Source organism: Ursus americanus, chromosome 5, assembly GCF_024610735.1.
Source record: "Ursus americanus isolate L20-20 chromosome 5, mUrsAme1.1.p, whole genome shotgun sequence".
Taxonomy (NCBI): domain Eukaryota; kingdom Metazoa; phylum Chordata; class Mammalia; order Carnivora; family Ursidae; genus Ursus; species Ursus americanus.
The window spans coordinates 43,292,718-43,313,575 of NC_142131.1; the positions used below are offsets into that span (position 1 = coordinate 43,292,718).

Sequence of the window (20,858 nt, forward strand, 5' to 3'; positions counted from 1 at the left end):
GGAGGCAACAGTGCAGGTATGAACCAAAAAAGAAAGCTTTACTAAATGTCCAAGGTGGGAGGACCTACCACCAAGACTGCTCGTGCTTTTCTGGCATGGCTGCCCCAGCTAATAAGTGGCCCTCAGCAAGAGTGGGTATCCTTGTCGTGTTCCTGATCTTAAGGGAAAGGCTTTCAGCTTTTCCCCAATGAGAATGATATTCGCTGTAGGCTCTCCTTGCAACAGCAATCAGACAACAAAAAGGGATAAAAGATATTCAAATTGGCAAAGAAGAAGTCAAACTGTCTCTCTTCGCAGATGACATGGTACTCTATATGGAAAACCCAAAAGACTCCACCCCCAAACTACTAGAACTTATAGAGCAATTCAGTAAGGTGGCGGGATACAAAAATCAATGCTCAGAAATCAGTTGCATTTCTATACACAAACAATGAGACTGAAGAAAGAGAAATTAGGGGATTCATTCCATTTACAATAGCACCAAAAATCATACGTTATGTCGGAATTAACTTAACCAGAGACGTAAAGGATCTATGTTCTAGAAACTATAAATCACTCTTGAAAGACATTGAAGAAGACACAAAAAGATGGAAAAATATTCCATGCTCATGGATCAGAAGAATTAACATAGTTAAAATGTCCATGCTACCCAGAGCAATCTACACTTTCAATGCTATCCCAAACAAATTACCAATGACATTTTTCAAAGAACTGGAACAAATAGTCCTTAAATTTGTATGGAACCAGAAAGGGCCCCGAATCGCCAAGGAACTGTTGAAAAGGAAAAACAAAGCTGGGGGCATCACAATGCCAGATTTCGAGCTGTACTACAAAGCTGTGATCACAAAGACAGCATGGCACTGGCACAAAAACAGACACATAGACCAATGGAACAGAATAGAGAACCCAGAAATGGACCCTCGGCTCTTTGGGCAACTCATCTTTGATAAAGCAGGAAAAAACATCCGGTGGAAAAAAGACAGTCTCTTCTGGGAAAATTGGACAGCTACATGCAAAAGAATGAAACTTGACCACTCTCTCACACCATACACAAAAATAAACTCCAAATGGATGAAAGACCTCAATGTGAGACAGGAATCCATCAAAATCCTAGAGGAGAACACAGGCAACAACCTCTACGACATCAGCCAAAGCAACCTTTTTCATGACACATCTCCAAAGGCAAGAGAAAAGATAAATTGAACATGTGGGACTTCATCAAGATAAAAAGCATCTGCACAGCCAAGGAAACAGTCAGAAAAACTAAGAGGCAGCCCACGGAATGGGAGACTATATTTGCAAATGACACTACAGATAAAAGACTGGTATCCAAGATCTACAAAGAACTTCTCAAACTCAATACGCGAGAAACAAATAAATCAAAAAATGGGCAGAAGATATGAACAGACACTTTTCCAATGATGACATACAAATGGCTAACAGACACATGAAAAAATGTTCAAAATCATTAGCCATCAGGGAAATTCAAATCAAAACCACACTAAGATACCACCTTACGCCAGTTAGAATGGCAAAAATTGACAAGGCAAGAAACAACAAATGTTGGAGAGGATGTGGAGAAAGGGGAACCCTCTTACACTTGGTGGGAATGCAAGCTAGTACAGCCACTCTGGAAAACAGTGTGGAGGTCCCTTAAAAAGTTAAAAATTGAGGGGCGCCTGGGTGGCACAGCGGTTAAGCGTCTGCCTTCGGCTCAGGGCGTGATCCCGGCGTTATAGGATCGAGCCCTACATCAGGCTCCTCTGCTATGAGCCTGTTTCTTCCTCTCCCACTCCCCCTGCTTGTGTTCCCTCTCTCACTGTCTCTCTCTCTGTCAAATAAATAAAGTCTTTAAAAAAAAAAAATTGAGCTACCCTACGACCCAGCCATTGCACTACTGGGTATTTACCCCAAAGATACAGACGTAGTGAAGAGAAGGGCCATATGCACCCCAATGTTCATAGCAGCATTGTCTACAATAGCCAAAGCGTGGAAGGAACCAAGATGCCCTTCAACAGATGACTGGATTAAGAAGATGTGGTCCATTTATACAATGGAATATTACTCAGCCATCAAAATGAACAATTTCACAACATTTGCAGCAACTTGGATGGGACTGGAGGAGATAATGCTAAGCGAAATAAGTCAAGCAGAGAAAGACAATTATATGGTTTCACTCATTTATGGAACATAAGAAGTAGGAAGAACGGTAGGAGAAGAAAGGGAAGAAGGAAGGCGGTAAAGAGAAGGGGGAATGAACCATGAGAAACTATGGACTCTGGGAAACAAACTGAGGGCTTTAGAGGGGAGGGGGGCTGGGGGAATGGGATAGGCCAGTGATGGGTATTAAGGACGCACATATTGCATGGTACACTGGATATTATACACAAGTAATGAATCATGGAACTTTACATCAAAAACTTGGGATATACTGTATGGTGACTAACATAATAAAAAATTATTATTAAAAAAATAAGTGGCCCTCAGCAATGACACTGTTCGGTCAGAATGAAGCCCATGAGTGAAGCATGGGAGACTATGGACTCTGAGAAACAAACTGAGGGCTTCAGAGGGGAGGGGGGTGGGGGAATGGGATAGACTGGTCATGGCTAGTAAGGAGGGCACATATTGCATGGTGCACTGGGTGTTATATGCAACTAATGAATCATCGAACGTTGCATCAGAGACCAGGGATGTACTGTATGGTGACTAATATAATGTAATAAAAAAATAAATAAAGTTAACATTATAAACAAACAAAAAAAATGAAGCCCATGAATTGAAATTAGCTATAATGAACAATTCTGACATAGCCACAATGACCAAATCTTAGAATTTGCTTTACTTTCTCATAGCGGTTTCTCATGTTATACAAAAATACATCTAATGACGGCAACTCAACCTCCTCCCCCATTTAATTTCATAGAAAAGGGTGGCTATTTGCATCTGAACAGTAATTTCCTGTTATCTTTAAAAGTATGGATTTCAGGATTGCAGTATAAGACTAATTCTTTATGTTTGCTCACTAGACTTGTCCCATTCACCCTATGGTTGGTTCTCCACCAAGTATCTCCATTCTCTCTGCCTCTTTCCAGGTTTTTCCCCTTCTGCAGGTTAACATGCTGATTCTACTCCCAGGTTCTCGCTACATGAGGACTTCAACTCATTACTCAAGCCAGACAGCTAAGATCATCTCTGACTCTTCTATATCCTCAGCCTCCAGAATCCAGGCATTCACCAAGTGTTATTTTTTCGATTGCCTCAAAATTTAAAAAGCTCTCTTTGCATTTGCATCCCCACTTTCACTGCTCAGTTTAGATCTGTCCTTCTCAACCTTCAACACACTCAGGTGACACATATGGAGGATATAAATCAGGGGTTCTCTGCTGTATATTAGAATCATCTTGAATAGCTAAGACACTCAGGTTTGTACTCCAGCTTCAGACATTTTGACTTAAGGGACCAATGTGTGCATGTGCTTCCTGTTTTCCCTCAACAATTCACCGTCTAATCAGGGGTCTCCAAACATTTTAAATAGTACACTTCTTCCAGTTAAAAAAAAGTTCAGAAAGAGTGATGTCAGCATCATGACATCAGCTTTGTGAATCATTTTTTTTCTCTCCCCTCTTATTTACTATGAATTGGATGTTCATAACTAAAAAAAGGTGCCTCGGACATTACACCAGGACACCCAGGAGATTTCTACCCACTCATACATCAGAAAGTAGATGGATGGGACCTTGAAGGGGGCTGAGAATCCAAAGCATTTGGTGAATTTGCCCCACTCCCACTTGCCACAATGGGGACAAGTGAAACTAGAGTGCAAAGCAGGACAGACACTCATTGGAGGTGAAAAAATTTGTAGAATTCCATCCAGGATTCTTTGAGAAGATAAACAAAATCACAAACCTTTAGCTAGACCAAGAAAAAAAGGATAGAAGACTCATAACTTGAGAAATAAAAAATGAGACATTACAACTGATACTACAGAAATACAAAAGATTGTAAGGGACCATTATGAGCAATTATATCACAACAAAGTACATAACCCAGAAGAAATGGATCAATTTCTAGAAACAAAACCTACGAAGACTGATGAAGAATAGAAAATCTGACCAGACTAATAATGTATTAAGGAGATTAAATAAGTAATTGATATCCCTGATGAATATAAATGTGAAAAATCTCAACAAAATAATAGCAAACTGAATTCAAGAACACATAAAAAGCATTATAAACCATGACCAAATGGGATTTATCCTTGGAAAGCAAGGTGGTTCAACATATGCAAATTAAAAAATGTAATAGATAATGATAAGATGAAAGAAAAACCACATGACCATTTCAATAGATGCAGAAAAAGCATGTGATAAAATACAACATTCTTTCATGATAATAAACATTGGCAGCTTTGGTATATAAGGAACATAACATAATAAAGGCCATATGACAAACCCACAGCTGACATTATAAAACTCAATGGAAGAAAACTGAAAGCTTTCCTTTAAGATCAGAAAAAGGTAAGGATGCACACACTCTCACCACTCTTACTCAGTGTAGTTCTCAAAGGTCTACCTAGAACAATCAGGCAACACAAAAAATTATAAGACATCCACATCAGGAAAGAAGAAGTAAAGCTGATGCCATTTGCAGAGGAGAGGGTTCTGTTTATAAAAATCTCAAAGACTCACCCAAAATAACTGTTGGAAATAACAATTTCAGTAAAGTTGGAGAATACAAAAATCACCATAGAACATCATTTGAATTTTTTTTTTAATATTTATTTATTTGACAGAGATAGAGACAGCCAGCGAGAGAGGGAACACAAGCAGGGGGAGTGGGAGAGGAAGAAACAGGCTCATAGCAGAGGAGCCTGATGTAGGGCTCGATCCTATAACGCCGGGATCACGCCCTGAGCTGAAGGCAGACGCTCAACTGCTATGCCACCCAGGCGCCCCCATCATTTGAATTTTTATACACTAATGAGGAAACATCTGAAAAAGAAATACATAAAATCATCCTATTCACAATAGCGTGAAAGCCAATAAAATTCTAAGAATAAATTTAACCCAGAAAGTGAAAGGTCTGTAAAATAAAAACAAGAAGTTGTTAAAAGAAATCAAAGCAGATACAAACAAATGGAAAGACATCCTGTGTTCATAGATCGAAAAGATTTATATTGTTAAAATGGCCATAGTACCCAAAGCTATCTATAAACTCAGTGCAATTCCCATCAAAACAGCAATTGTATTTTTCATGGAAAAAAATCTAAAATTTGTATGAAACTACAAAAGACGTTGAATAGCTACAGCTATCCTCAGGAAAAAGAACAAAACTTGGAGTTACCACACATCTGGATTTCAAACTACACTACAAAGCTACAGTAATAAAAACAGTATGGTACTGACACAAAAAGAGACACATAGACTGGCAGAACAGAATAAAGAGCCAAGAGTAAATTCCTGGTTCCATGATCAACTAATATTCAACAAGGTAGCCAAGAGCACCCAGTGGAGAAGGGATGGTCTCTTCAACAGATTTGGACCCCTATCTTAGACCACTCATAATAATTAACTCAAATTAATCAAAAGTTTAAACATTATACTGCTACTATAAAACTCCTAAATGAAAACGTAGAGGAGAAATGTCTCGACATTAGTCTAGGCAATGATTTTTTGGATATGACACCCAGAGCACAATCAACAGAACCAAGATTCAACAAATGGGACCACCTCAAAGTTAAAAGCTTTTGCACAGCAAAAGAAACAATTTGCACAATGAAAAGGCACCTTACAGAAAGGAGTATTTTGCAAACCATCTATCAGATAAGGAGCTAATATCTAAAATATATAAAGAACTCAACTCACAATAAAAAAATCTGATTAAGAAATGGGCATTTATCCAAAGTCATTCAAATGGCCAGAATGTCTATGAAAAGATCTCAACGTCTGTTGCAATGGCTATAATCAAGAAGCCAAGAGATACAAGTGCTGGCAAGGGTATGGAAAAAAGGAAAACCTCACACACTGTTGGTGGGAATGTAAACTGGTCCCAGCAATATCAAAAATATGAACTTTCCTCAAAAATAATAGATCTGCCATATGATCCGGCAATTCTACTTTTGGGTATATGCCCAAGGAAATGAAAACAGAATTTTGAAGAAATATTATGCACTCTCATGTTTATTACAGCATTATTCACAACTCCCAAGATACGGAAACGAGCTAAGTGTCCATCAATGGATGAAAAGATATGGAAATTGTGGTACATATACACAATGGATATTATTCAGTGAGAAAAGAGGATATCCTGCCATTTGCAAGAACATGGATGGGCACTGTGCATATTATGCTAGGTGAGATAAGTCCGACAAATTTAAGTGCTGTATGCTATCACTTATGTGTGGAAATCTAAAAAGCCAAACTTGTAAAAACTCAATAAAATAGTGGTTACTAAGGGATGGGGATTGGGGAATAGGAAAGATGTTGCTGAAGGGTACAATCTTACAACGGGTAGTAAATAAGCCCCGGAAATCTAATGCACAGCACAGTAAATGTAGTAACAATATTGTACTATAATCATCAAACTTGATAAGACACTAGAACTTCATTATTCCAACTATTAAAAAGACTATGTAAGGTGATAGAGGTGTTAATTATCATTACAATGGCATTCATGTTACAATATAATATAGTATAAATATATGAAATTAACTTTATACACCTTAAATTTACAGTGTTGTATGTCTAATATATTTCAATAAAAAAGCAAAACAAAGATAAGATTTGACACTAATATAGAAATATTTATGAATTATAATGTACTATTGGAGTGATTCATTATAAAAGCGAACAACTAAAAAAATGTATGAGTATTCATATGCAAAAACTGTAAGTGTTAACATTTTCTGTCTGCACCCCGGCTGATCTTAAATACCACTGCCAGGGTAAATGGTCAAAAATGAAATGCGATCTTTATGTCACCCAACTGTTGAAGACATAGCACTGGTTCTGTAGCACTTAGAAGATGAAGCCCAGTTTTTCAGTCCTACAAAAAGGCTCTTCATGGTGTGCCCGCTGTCCCAGCCTTAGATCTCTCCAGATCTGTTTCTTCAGCTTAGAAGGACAGTCATCTGTTGTCCACCTAATGCATCTTACTTATACTTCAAGACTTGGTTCAAACATCATCTCCTCAATGTCACCATTCCCAGTCTTCAGAGAGGGGATATTTACCTTATAAGCTCTTCTAACACCGAGTCACATCTCTTTTATGGCAATATATATGGTCTTTTGTCCCTCACTGGACTAGAATCTGCTTGGGTGGGGGGTGGCAGGAGACTAGTCATACTGTTGCTTTGCTCACAGCACCTGGCCAATAGGTGGTGTTCAATTACACTGAATGACTGAATGAATTAATACAATACTGTAGTGATTTCCCAAATTACTCAGAAAAGCATTTATCTCCAGTCCCCCCAAAGAAATAAATTCTTAAGGTGACCCCATTGCACTCTGGGATGAGAATCTACAGCACATTTGTTTTAACTCAATGACTCATTATACAATTCCAAGCACACTTTGCCAAATTCTCACTGGACCCACTAATTATATACTGTTCTGTAACCTTATATTGCTCTTCTGACCACGAAAATCCTTATTAAAAGTGTTGTAACTATTGGCCACGGGGGGCCAGACTAGGGTAGTGCGTAAGGTGTCAGGAGGAAGCCAGCTTTGTGGACCAGCCCCCTGAGGCAGAGCAGCAAGGTTGCAAACTGTGAAAAGCATCATAAAGCACAACTTCCTTCTGCTGGCTCTTTAGTGCTCTGACATTTGTTGTTATTGTTTTATTTTGTTTTTCCCTGTACATTAGTAGTTCTCAAACATGACTATGTCTTGGAATAACCTGAGACTTAAAAGAAATACAGTTGGGTTTTGGTTCAAGACGGTGACATAGAGGGGCGCCTGGGTGGCACAGCGGTTAAGCGTCTGCCTTCGGCTTAGGGCGTGATCCCGGCATTGTGGGATCAAGCCCCACATCAGGCTCCTCCGCTATGAGCCTGCTTCTTCCTCTCCCACTCCCCCTGCTTGTGTTCCCTCTCTCGCTGGCTGTCTCTATCTCTGTTGAATAAATAAATAAAATCTTAAAAAAAAAAAAAAAAGACGGTGACATAGAATACTAAACTCACCTCCCACAGACACAACAGATTTGCAGCTACATATGGAAGAATCCTCTGGGGAAAAAGTCTAAAATGTGGCTGAGCAACTCCTACCCACTAAGTGAACAAGAGAATGGCCACATCAAAGCGGTAGGAGAGGCTGGGACACCATCTTGCTATCAGCTTCATTCCTGGCTTACCCACCTACGAGGAGTAAAGAACTCAAAACCCAAAGCCTCTGGTTGAGGATCAAAGGCTTTAAACTCCACGTAGCGTATTCAAATTTTATGATCTGCCCCCGAAAGTCAAGTCCCCCAAAACACCTAGCTTTGAAAATGAATGGGGCTTATATCCATGACACCCACAACATTGTAGTAAACTGAGAAAAAGCTCTGAAAGGGCTTGGACACAGACTTAAATCCCCAGGGCCTAGAAACAGCCAATTGAAAGACACCCAGACTTTATGTAAAAGGCTCACTTGCTAAACATGAAGGATCAGCCTGAGGGGCCCTCATGTAATTTAACACACATCTAGGGGCCTTTTCCAAAGAAGACATGTGGATGGCCAACAGATCCATGAAAAGATGCACATCACTAATCATCAGGGAACTGCAAATCAAAACCACACTGAACTATCACTTTACAGCCATCAGAATAGCTAGTATCAAAATAGACAAGAAATAACAAGTGTGGGCTAGGATGGGAGAAAAGGGAACCTTAGTGCACTGTTGGTAGGAATGTAAATTGGTGGGGCCCCTACTCAAAGAGTAATGAGGTTTCTCAACAAACTAAAAATAGAAGTACTGTGTGATCCATAATTCCATTTCTGGGTATTTATCCAAAGAAAACAAAAACACTAATTTGAAAAGATATGTGCACCCCTGTGTTTACTGCAGTATTTACAGCAGCCAAGATATGGAAGCAGCCTAAGTGTCCGCTGATAGATGAATGGGTAAGGAAGATGTGGTGTATATACACCATAAAATATTATCAGCCATAAAAAATATGAAATCCTGCCATTTATGACAGTATGGTTGGACCTAGAAGGTATTATGCTAAGTAAGTCAGAGAAAGACATGATTTCACTTTTATGTGGAACATAAAAAATAAGCAACAACAACAAACTAGAAACAGATTCATAAATACAGAGAACAAACTGGTGGTTGTCAGAGCAGGGGGCATGGGGAGAGGTGAAATAGGTGAAGGGGATTAAAAAGTACAAACTTTCAGTTATAAAGTAAAGTAGTGATGGAATGAAAAGCACAGCACAGGGAATATCATCAGTAATATTCTAATAGCTTCATAGGACAGGGACTACACTTACAATGGTGAGCGTGTGGCAGTGTATGTACTTGTGGAATCGCTATGCTGTACACCTGAAACTAAGGTAATATTACATGTCAACTATACTTCAATTAAAAAAAATTAAAAAACAATGAAGCACATAGACACAGAGAACAGACTGATGGTTACCAAAGGCCGGGAGTGATCGGTGGACAAAATGGTGAAGGGGGACAAAATATATAAATTTTCAGTAATGAAATAAATCAGTCTTGGAAACACAATGTATAGCATGATGACTTCAGTTAATGATGCTGTACTTTTATTTAAAAGTTGCTTTGAGAGTGGATCTTAAAAGTTCTCATTGCAAGAAAAGAATTTTTCTATGTAGGGTAACAGGTTAACTACAATTTTTGTGGTGATTGTTCTACAATATATACAACTATCAAATCATTATGTTGTACTCCTGAAACTAATATGATGTTATATGTCAATTACTGCTGCAACAGAAGTAATTTAAAAAAATATTTTGGGTCCTGTTCTCGAGACCCCAAGTTATTGGCCTGGATATGGCTTGAGCACTGAGATTTTTTTTTTAGAACACCTATTCTAGATTCCATCTTCTAGATTTATTTCCCTCTCCTTGCTTTGGTCTTGCCTGATTTGAGTTTTCTGAAGAAAAAAGGAAGACCCCGTCAGTGTACTGAGGCCCATCTGTGACTTCGGAGTTAATTCATCTCTGTTATTCTTGGCCTCAGGTCACTCTGATGTGGCCCTCTCAGCGCATCGAACAATCAAGACAATAGCACGCTCCATAATACATTGATTTCTCATTATTTAGAAGAGAACTTAAGTGGTTTTGATTACAGATGCTGTAAATTGGTGTTTTATTAAATGATGTATTTATTTTAGAGAGAGATAGAGGCGCAGGGGAGGGGCAGAGGGAAAATCAAGCACTCCATGCTGAGCACAGAGCCCTGCGGGCTCTATCTCACGACCCTGAGACACTGACCTCAGTCGAAACCAAGAGTCGGATGCTTAACTGATTGTGCCACCCAGGAACCCCTGTAAATTGATGTTCTAAAGGTACTAAGAAATTGCTGTATGGTTTAGTGCTGTCTCAGTTGTCAGTTTTAAGGCTCAAAGAGTAAGGCAATAATTTTCAGAGGTTATAAAGCACAGAATGACTAAAGAATTTTCCACTTTTAATAAACTAATAAACTAACGTTGGAAGAGACTCCAGAAAGATGGACATTTGTTGAAAGGAGAAATTACATATTTGGGTGAGATTGCATTTAAGAGAATGTATCCTTAACAAGGATGTAGTCACTTTATGGCATCGTCCAGTGGAAGTCTGTAGATCACAGGAAGATTGTGGCATCCAGGAACAGAGTTTTAATAGGCTTACTATTATATAGGACCCAATTTCCTCCTGAACTGTAAAATAGAAAACTAAATTCATTTAAGACCTATTCTGTACATCAAGGTTGTACTAAGGATACAGTGATTCATGAATGAGCTTAGAGGTCAGAGAAGGTATGAGGCTACTATTATAATTATCTTCAATAAGAAACATATGAAGAGAATTTGGCTGCTTAGGGTCAGACCACGTGGATCCACAAGTTCATGGTTCCCATGGCAACATGATTTCTTGTTACAATTCCTGCCTTGCTTTCTCTTTCCTGAGTTGGCAGTAAGAGACAAGAGTGGTTGCCCCTAAAGGATTCATAGGAGCAGAGCAGATTAGAGGATCCCGGAATCAGAATTCTCAAGTTAGGCAACCCTGGCTTTGTGCAGACTGAGCAGGAAACCGAAGCACTGCCACTGAAATCCAAGGACGTAGAACCTCCCTGAATGAGTTATAATGGTGGTCCTCTCACCTCAGTTAACTTGTCTCTACCAGTGATATCAGGCATATGAGGCAGTATGACCAACGTGCCTAAATTCTTATCCTGGATGCGACAGAAATGCCATGGTGGATCTTCCTTGACTTATCTAGACCTTTTAAGAAATAATTATATATCCTGCCTTCACCCAGTCAGTTCCTTTAGTATAGTCTTAGTGATGTGAAGGAGTACCCTTTTCCATTTATTTGTCTTTAATTTACCTCTTTCCACTTCAACAGATTATTCCCTTGAAGGGCCCAGTTAAGCCGGTGTTCATCGGATCAGTGTGCTTCAGGGCACAGGCAGAATGTATTTTGTCAGTCTTCATATTCCCAAAACAGAAGCAACTATCTACTCATACAACTCCGTGCCCCTCCTCCACTCTTCAAATTGCACTTGTTTTGATGTTTTCCAGCTGCTTAATTTATATATTCATGATATTTGATTATATTTCTGATATACAGTCCACATGTTAAGCTTCAGAACAGAAAAATACATATTTTATGACTCCCTGATGTCACTGTGGGTGTTTAATAAGTATCTGTCAGATGGATAATCAAAACACAATACGTCATCACAATGGCAAGATGAGAAGCAAATTTTAAAGATTGGAAAAGTGGCCAAGTGTTAACATATTTTATAGTTGTCAGAAATCCCCATGGCGTCTTTGTGCTGGACAAGACGGAAAGATGGGTCTGGAATTTAGTAATACATGCACATAATATCATGACAGTTGTTTGAAGAGTAAAAGAGAGTATCTATTATTTGACTTAAAAGAAATATTAATGCAAATTAAGAACATTTCAAAACTGGATCCTTACAAATAATTTATAAAAAAAATCACTTCTCAATTTTTTTTATCTGCAGTCTTTGTTTCTCTGACTACATTTTTGGCAAACTTCAGAATTTCTGTACTTTTTGCCCTTTCAGAGCTTCCAAAAATAGTTCAAATATCCTTTCATCTATTATTTCAAGGCACTATAAATCCCTTCCCCTCAATAAATTTATTTGTTCTTATTTCTATTTGAGTGACTTCTATTTTAGGAAAATATTAATTATTTCTATTTTTTCTCATTTAATATTAAACCGTTTTACCTTTAAAGCTTAAGTTACAATACTGTACATATATCTAGATTATTGTCATATTATAAATTTGTTGCTTAGATAAAATACAAATCTAAAACTTTCCTGTATATTGTTACAGGTACATGCATCTGTAGCAGATGTTAAAAACATGCACTGAAAGAATAATATGAGCTATAGGATAACGTTCAGCTCTGGAGACGATTCTCTATCCTCTCCAAATACTTGCCACCATCTAAGCCAGCATTCTGAAATTAGTGTTGTGTGAAAGAGAGAGTTTCTTAAAAATGTAGATTCCTGGGCTTCGGCTTCAGAAACTGTAACGCAGCAGGACTGTGTTGGGCTGACGACGTGCACTTGAGCAAGAACCTCGGCCGATTTAGCTGCACGTGGTTACGGAACCGCCCTCCGCAGGCGCACGGAACGTGCACCCCTCTGGCGGGAAGAGGACAGAGGAGCCTGCGGCTTCAGGGAGAGGGCAGGACGAGAACAAGATTTGGTTGTCACTGTTGGGGGAAATGCCAACTGGTGCAGCCACTGGGGAAAATTATGGAGGCCCCTCAAAAAGTTAAACTGGAACTACCCTACCATTCAGGAGTTGCCCTACTGAGTGTTCACCCAAAAAATACAAAAACACCAAATCGAAGGGATACGTGCACCCTTATTTTAACAACAGTATTTACAATAGCCATTTTATGGAAGTCCCCAAGTGTCCACTGATAGATAAATGGATAAAGAAGATGTGATGCGTATGTGTGTACGTTCGTGTACGTATGTATATGCACACACACAGTGGAATATTATTCAGCCATAGAAAGAATGAAATCTTGTCATTTGCAATGACATGGATGGAGCTAGAGAGTATTTTGCTAAGTGAGATAAGTCTGTCAGAGAATGATAAATACTATATGACTTCACTCATATGTGGAATTTAAGAAACAAAACACATGAGCAAAGGAAAACAGAGACAAGCCAACAAACAGTCTTAACTACAGACTACAGAACAAAGTGATGGTTCCTGGAGAGAAGGTGGGGGCAGGTGGGGGAAGGATGACACAGGTGATGGTGATTAAGAAATGCACTTGCGTGGTGAGCCTGGGTGACGTAGGAAGTGTTGATACCTAAAACTAATATAACACTGTAGGCTAATTGTAGTGGAATTCATTTTTTAAAAAAAAGATTGGGTTGCCATGGTCTGTGGCAGCAGTTCTTACCAGGGAAGTGGCTGGAAGATAATGAAGAGGGCTGGGCCTCAGAAAGAATGTCAAAGTGCAAGAAGGAGAAAGAGGAGGGATCTTCCAAGCAAACAGATGGATGGCCGGAGAGGGAGAAGAACAGAGGGCATCGTGCAGTGGAAGCCAAGAAGGCCAAGTTCTACAAGGAGGACATAACCGAAGGGCGAAATCGAACAGACAACGAGGAAAGGGAAGGCCAGGAAAACACTCACTGTCTGTACAGGCTCGCTCAGGTTCTGTATTTGTTGCTGGAAGGTAGGGATGGTATTACCAGCAGCTGACACACTGTGAACACTGAGTAAATGCTTGGTGAACTAAGTTGGACTGACAAGGGTGACTACCATACAAGGATTTTAAAGAGCTGAGTTACAGCTCAGTTCCTTCAAATACCCTCACTAGGATTAGCCAATGTTTTATGGGTGCAACTATCCACAATGGAGAATTAATTGTAAGCAGACTGATAGAACGTTTATTTTCAACCATTTACTAAAATGTGGAAATGTTGTTTAAAAAACAGTGCCTGCTGAGGGCTTCAGAGGGGAGGGGGGTGGGGGAATGGGATAGGCTGGTGATGGGTATGGAGGAGGGCACGTATTGCATGGAGCACTGGGTGTTATACGCAAACAGTGAATCATGGAACATTGCATCAAAAACTAATGATGTACTGTATGGTGACTAACATAATAAAAAAACAAAAACACACACACACAAAAACAGTGCCCAACCTCTGTGTCTATGTAAGGGAATTCCGGACAATGGAGTTTCACTAGTAATTTTAAAAAATAAAGCAAAGACCTTTAAAATCTTTACATTCAGGTTTTGAGAGTGGGTTATTTCCATACAAATGGTCTCTCATGATCATTTGTAGAAGTGTGTGCAGTCATGAGAACAAACCACATTAATGGAGGTAAATGACTCTAAGAATGCACAACTGTTGGTTGCTATGACAACTGCTGGGTTATATTAAATAGAGAGAAAAAAAATCAATTAGAAACCACTGGAAGAACTTGCACAGGATCCTAAAACATTTCTGCCTCACAATTTCAGGGACTTTCTTACAGCTCTGCATTGCATGAACAGGGTTCGTGTTGATGCCAGCCCCAGGCTTCGTTCTAAGAAGGTCACCTTCTTGAGTCATTCCCATCATTCTCATGTTCCCTTCCATAACCTGCTCTTCTGAACACCCAAGTAATTTGTTAAAGTAGTGAGGAATTTATGCAGTTACCTGGCTCTTTTGTACTGGTGACATTAAACACTGTTTGCCTTCAATCCATTTTTGTTTGAACTAAACAATTTTCAGATTTATATAGAGAGAGACAATTTCTATCTGTGGAGCAGTTCCCCCACCCCCAATGTGCCATATGTCTGACTAGTGAAGAAAATACAGGGAAAGGAGATATTTTCAGGAAGACACCCTGCCGACCCTCTCCTAGGTTTCTTTTCTCTCTTGGAGATCTATTCTCCAATCCTAATACCTTGACTTGCTAAGAGTTGCCAAGTTTTTTAGAATTTTCAATAAAAACATTGTTAAAGTGATAGAATGGGACAGCCCCTATAAATGAAATGCTAAAGGCTCAAGAGCAACCAGAGAGACCAGATATCAGCTGTGTGACTTCTCATGGGCAGTTTCACAAACATTTGGTGGAAGTGTTCTTGTGGTCATCGGGTAACAGCCCTTAGTCCAATGAGCGTGATGATGTCACAAGGAAATGTTCAAGCTCTCAGAATGGACTGTGCATAGTTATTTTATGGGATGACCACATGATAGAGTGACCCAATTGTGACCCATTGAGAGGGTCTGTGCTTCTCCAATATGTGCTGCCCAGGACCAGCAGACTGATCTCAAAGTTTCATCACAGCAGTGCTTTTCAAATTGTAGGTTGAGGCCCATCACTAGGTCCCAAAATCAACAGTAGGTGAGGCCACTATTAAAAGATAGAAGGAGAAAGGGAATTGGATAGAAAAACATCTGAATACATCTCATCTAGTAAGGGTAAATCTACTTTGTGAAACTTCTGTTTCATTCTCTCTCCGTACATTTGTATGCACTGGGTTGCTGGCTTGAACATATTTCTCACTGCAGGTACTGGCCAAAAAGGCTGGAGAGCCAGACTCTGCCCTGCTAAGAATACCTCGATGTTCTCTGTTGTGTGTGGAGGAAGGAGAGGGGGAGGGAGAAGGGGAGGAAGAGGAGCAGGAAGAAGAAGAAAAGAATGTAAGGAATAGTGCAGATGATCATAGGGGAAGGAAGGGAAAACTGAATGGGAAGAAATCAGAGAGGGAGACAAACCATGACTGGACTCCGGGAAACAAACTGAGGGTTTCGGGGGCGGGGGTGTAACAGGGTGAAGGGGAGTAAGGAGGGCACGTGTTGTGATGAGCACAGGGTGTTATACACAACTAATGAATTGTTGAACACTACATCAAAAATTAGTGTATTATACGTTGGCTAACTGAACATAGTAATTAAAAAAAAAAAAAAAAAAGAATTCCAGCTCTTTTGCTCTGGGGCTTCAGTTGTTCCTCGAATCCGCTCTCTACTTCAGTAGTATTACACTAGGTCCCAACTTTTCTACTCACTCTCCTCTCAATGTCCTTGCTCCACTGTGCCCTTTATTCATAAATCTTCCTCTCCTGTTTGTGATTTTCAAATTCTATTCTCTTTTAGGGTCCACTCAGGCCTTATCTTGGCATTTAACCCTGATGATCTCTATGTCCTCCCATCACTCACCTCTTTCTAGCTGTTCCGCTCAATTCCACCCATATTTTCTCCAGGTGTCCCATCTTCTTTGAGCTTTACCTGCCTCCTGCCCCATTCTGTTCCCACACCTCCTGGTACCTCTCTTCTGGTCTGCCTCCATTCCCCTGTTGCTTTCCCCTTGGCATCTACCTCCTAGATAATTATCCTGTTTTTGTTGTTTGGTTGTTTCTGCTTTTTTCTGTGGATCTCTTGATGTCTCACTTCACCGAAAGCAACCTGAGCCCAGGGACAATGAATCATACGTTTCTGTACGCCCCGTGATATCTGACACCGTACAGGGCGTATCACAGGTGCTCAGTGTAAAGGCCCTGAACTAATAACTCAATCACGATTCCCTCCTGTGCATCAAAACTCTACTCTACTCACTCCAGTATTTTTCTCTAAAGATACAATGTTTTCTGTTTAAAAGGGCTATGTGATTTCTAAAGCTCTCTAATACCCATTTCTTACCTTGGTTAGTTTTATCTACAAAAACGTGGTAAAGAAGGCCTGGGTCATGATATTCTTGAGAGATGAGGAGATGGAGTCTCAAAGACGTTTTTAAGAGCAGCAAGGCCTGTCAGTGATGTCCCAGGATCTATACTGTGACCTATCCTGTGCTACTAAACTTCCAAAAGAAACCGGACGACAATCACACATGATAATAAAATGCTCACTCAATGCAAGATGCTGTATATGGAGGAAGAAAACAACAATGAAGAAATACCAGGCAAGGCTCAGCCTGTGTTTCTCATGAAATGAGAATTCGAATACCTTATACTAGATTAACATTCTGGTTATTTTGCTTTTGTAATTATGCTCGGATTCTCATAGTACCACACAAAGTGGGAGGAAACCCACTTACTACTTACCGAGGATATCTTGGCTTCTACTGCAAGGTTGAAAGTCTCTTCCTTAAGCCGTCCTAGCAATTAGGTTGACTCTGTGCAGTGTTGCAAATAATGACCAAGCTCTGTGTTTTGTTAACGTATCACTTACCAAGCTGTTCTCCTAAATGTTGGCCTCTCTCCGTTGAGACGACCCTCTCGTCTTCCATGTCACATTTGTTCCCAACCAGGATAACCTGGGCATTATCCCAAGAGTATGTTTTGATCTGAGTTGACCTAAAAGAAAAACACAAGGCAAAAAATGATCAGAGGAGAACACAACACAGAATGAAGGAGAAGCAGTATGTCCTACAGACGATGGTAATAGCAAAAAATGAAGCCCCGATGCCTGATATTTAGAATGAATGATTTCAGGGCAATCTCACCCTTCAGATCCTCGGCGAATATTTGCACCAAGAATTCTTTTTTATTTGGTGGTATTAATAGGACTACTGTTTTTTCCTTTCTCCCTTTTACCTGCACCTTATGTAGTATCTTTATAGCTGGAGTGGCCAACCGTCCTGGTTTGCTCAGGACATTCCCAGTTTTTGCAGTAAAAATCCCATGTTCCTAGAAATGCCTCATTTTTTGGAAATCCAAGATGGTTGTTCACTTTACAGCCCACCACAAAAAAAAAACAAAACAAAACAAAAAAAAAAAAAACACCATTTTCCCTTGTGACGATAACTACTTAAAGAGCTAGGACAATTAGGGCCTAGAAGATACGGGGATGATGTTGATTTTAAAGAATGAATCATAAGAACTAATATACTCATGCTTTATATCAAGAGAAAAATGCCAGGTTCATCTCAAAATGACAATGTAATGGGCTGGGGCTTTAAGTTACTGTTGGCAGGGTATCTAGAATTCCAAATTAGCTTCTAGTATGGGTCATGATGCACACAGCCAACTTCTGATGTTGAAATCGAGATACAATTTTTATAGTTCCTATTTGTAGGTATAGTCCTAAATACTTCATATAGGTTACATTAACTTAACGCTCAGAGTCAGAGGAATCTCACTTACCATCCCCACTTTACCCTTGAGGGAAACGAAACAGAGAGGTTAAATAATCATCCCAAGAACAGCCAGCTAGTAGAGTGGCAGATTAGGAGTTTAAACCCAGGTAGTTTGGTTCTCAAGCCTGTGCTCTTACTACTTATTCTAAGTTTGAGAAGTCACATTCTTGTGCCTTTGTTGTCATTTTAGAGAAACAGCTGAAAGGAGGCCATGTTCTTTAATCCTCCCTCTATGTTGGTCATGTTTTTATTTGAGAACAGCAATGGAGCATAGGCGGGAAAGATAAACCACTCAATGGGTGGTCAAAAGCGGGACATAAACTGTTGATAAAGAGGATGAAAGTTTAAAGAAAGGGATCTGTAAAATGTCAAAAAGAGAAACTTAGAAATGTTTCTACTAGCAATTGTCAAGTATTTCAAGAGTATTAAATAGAAAATAGCGACAGTCTGCTCTCAGCGTCAAGACAGAATAAAAACAAATAGCTTTCAACTGTAGCAGGAGATCTTTCAGTCAGATGTGATCACTGTCTCTTCCTTCTGAGAAGAAAGGATAGAGCTACAAGGCAGATAGTGTTTTATTTCAGAGCATTTCCCTGAACCAAGTTCAGGTTTTCAAATAAGATTAAAATAGCTGGAGAAATATACTCTGTGTCCCATGTGAACAGCTCAGAGATATGGTATATTTTATCAGAGAAACCTGGAGACACGACCTAATTCTGATACTTAAGTTAATAATACATTCCTCTAGCAACAGGAGAGTCAGCATGTATCATAAATTGGGAAAATAAAAGCAAACACTGAGAACGCTAATTTTCTCTCACCTCAGCTTATGTGTGCGGTCTATGAAAAATGATACATTCATAGTGAATCAAGGTGTAAACTGCATGCTACGCATGATTACACCTTAAATCTCAAGTGCTAGAATAGTTTAAAAAAGACATTCCAAAGGTTCCTTCAAAGGAACTCAAATCTAATTGGATTTCTTCAGGTAATTTTTAAATTATCCCTCTGCTCCTATAGGTCTTATTAACCAAGGCCTGGCCAATGCCTGGCAAGAATCTAGGTAGAAAGCCCTTATGTTAAAAGACAAAGCTACCCTGCACACACCTAGAAATCAAATCACCAGAAAGAGGTTATTGAGAGGGGAGTCACAGGACAATGTCATTGTGTAAGGAAGGGGTTGAGGCTAGGATATAAACACATGGCTTTCTGAGTTTACACAGGATAAATGCTTGCTTGACGCAACTAGGTCACTCCTTGGACCTAGGCAAACGCATCCTCCCCCACCCTGTTTGTGCAAACTTAACCAGGGTGTACCTTTGTGAATGTGGAGAAGGAACAACTTGGCCAGCTTATTTGTACTCTTAAGCCAAGTTGATGGAATGCTTGCTTCTACCGTTCAACATATACAAGTATCTCGTTTCTGATCTAATTTCTTAAGGGTTTATTTATTTTTTGGGGGGGAGGGACAGAGAGAGACAGAAATTCAAGCAGACTCCCCAGTGAGTGTGGAGCCCCATGAAGGACTTGATCCCATGACCCCAAACCATGACCTGAGCAGAAACCAAGAGTCAGATGCTCAACCAGCTGAGGCACCCAGGTGCCCTTCACTTCTGATTTAATAACCCATGGGGTCCTCGTCTACCGTGATGAGTTACACATTTATGCATACACAACATTCCCCATTACCTAACAATTTGTAAAAATATATGAATATATAGCCATGACTGTAACAAAACCATTCCCTTTCCATTTGTTTTTAAGAACTATTTTATGTGGGGGAGGAGTTAAGATGGCGGAGGAGTAGGGGACCCCTTTTTCAGCCGGTCCCCTGATTCGAGCTGGATAGGTACCAGACCAGCCTGAACATCCACGGAATCAGCCTGAGACGCAGGAAGATACACTTGGATCTCTACAAATGAACATCTCCAGCACTGAGTATTGAGGTACGAAGCAGGGAGCCGTGAAACCGCGCACAGATATCGGAAGATAAACGGGAGCCTCCCCATTCGGGCGCCGGGAAGCGGGAAGCGGTAGCCACCAGCACGGGGGAGCGGGCGGACTCGCGGACGGCACCCGCGAGAGAACAGACTGAAACCGGTGAGCCAGGAGCACGCGGGGGTGGCTGGCGGCTGGCGGTGTTAGAAACACAAAGGACAGAGACGCGCCGGCCCTGGAAGTGAGGGCTGGGACGCCGGGTGTGGGGCGCACATCCCGGGACGCTGCAGGGTTGAGCAGCACCAACAGAAACAGAGTTAAAGTGGCCAGAACATCAGTGGAGAACGGTCCGCAAGTCCTCTGTTCTGAGACAGAGGCTGAGATTCGGCCACTGCTCCTCTGACTCTCAGAAGAGACACAGCAAACTGCCAGGGAAAGCCGCCAGAGAACAAAAGCCTGGAAATACCGGCTCACAGTGTGCCCATCCCCCCTCTCATGGGACACGGAGACTCCACCCAAACAGGGCTGCCTGAGTATCGGCGTGGCAGGCCCCTCCCCCAGAAGGCAGGCTGAAAAATCAAGAAGCCCACATCCCTAAGATCCCTATAAAACAAGGGCGCATGGCCTGGGTCCCGGT

At 40.4% G+C, this 20,858-nt stretch overlaps 1 protein-coding gene across 1 annotated transcript in view; it reads right to left on the reverse strand.

Moving 5' to 3' along the window:
* Positions 1 to 20,858, reverse strand: part of RAB3C (RAB3C, member RAS oncogene family) — a 272,590-nt gene that overhangs the window by 37,345 nt on the left and 214,387 nt on the right. Inside the window, exon 4 of the mRNA XM_087861892.1 lies at positions 17,377 to 17,501. Within this exon, the coding sequence (XP_087718018.1) occupies positions 17,377 to 17,501 (125 nt within the window). The remainder of the gene's footprint in view (positions 1 to 17,376; positions 17,502 to 20,858) is intronic.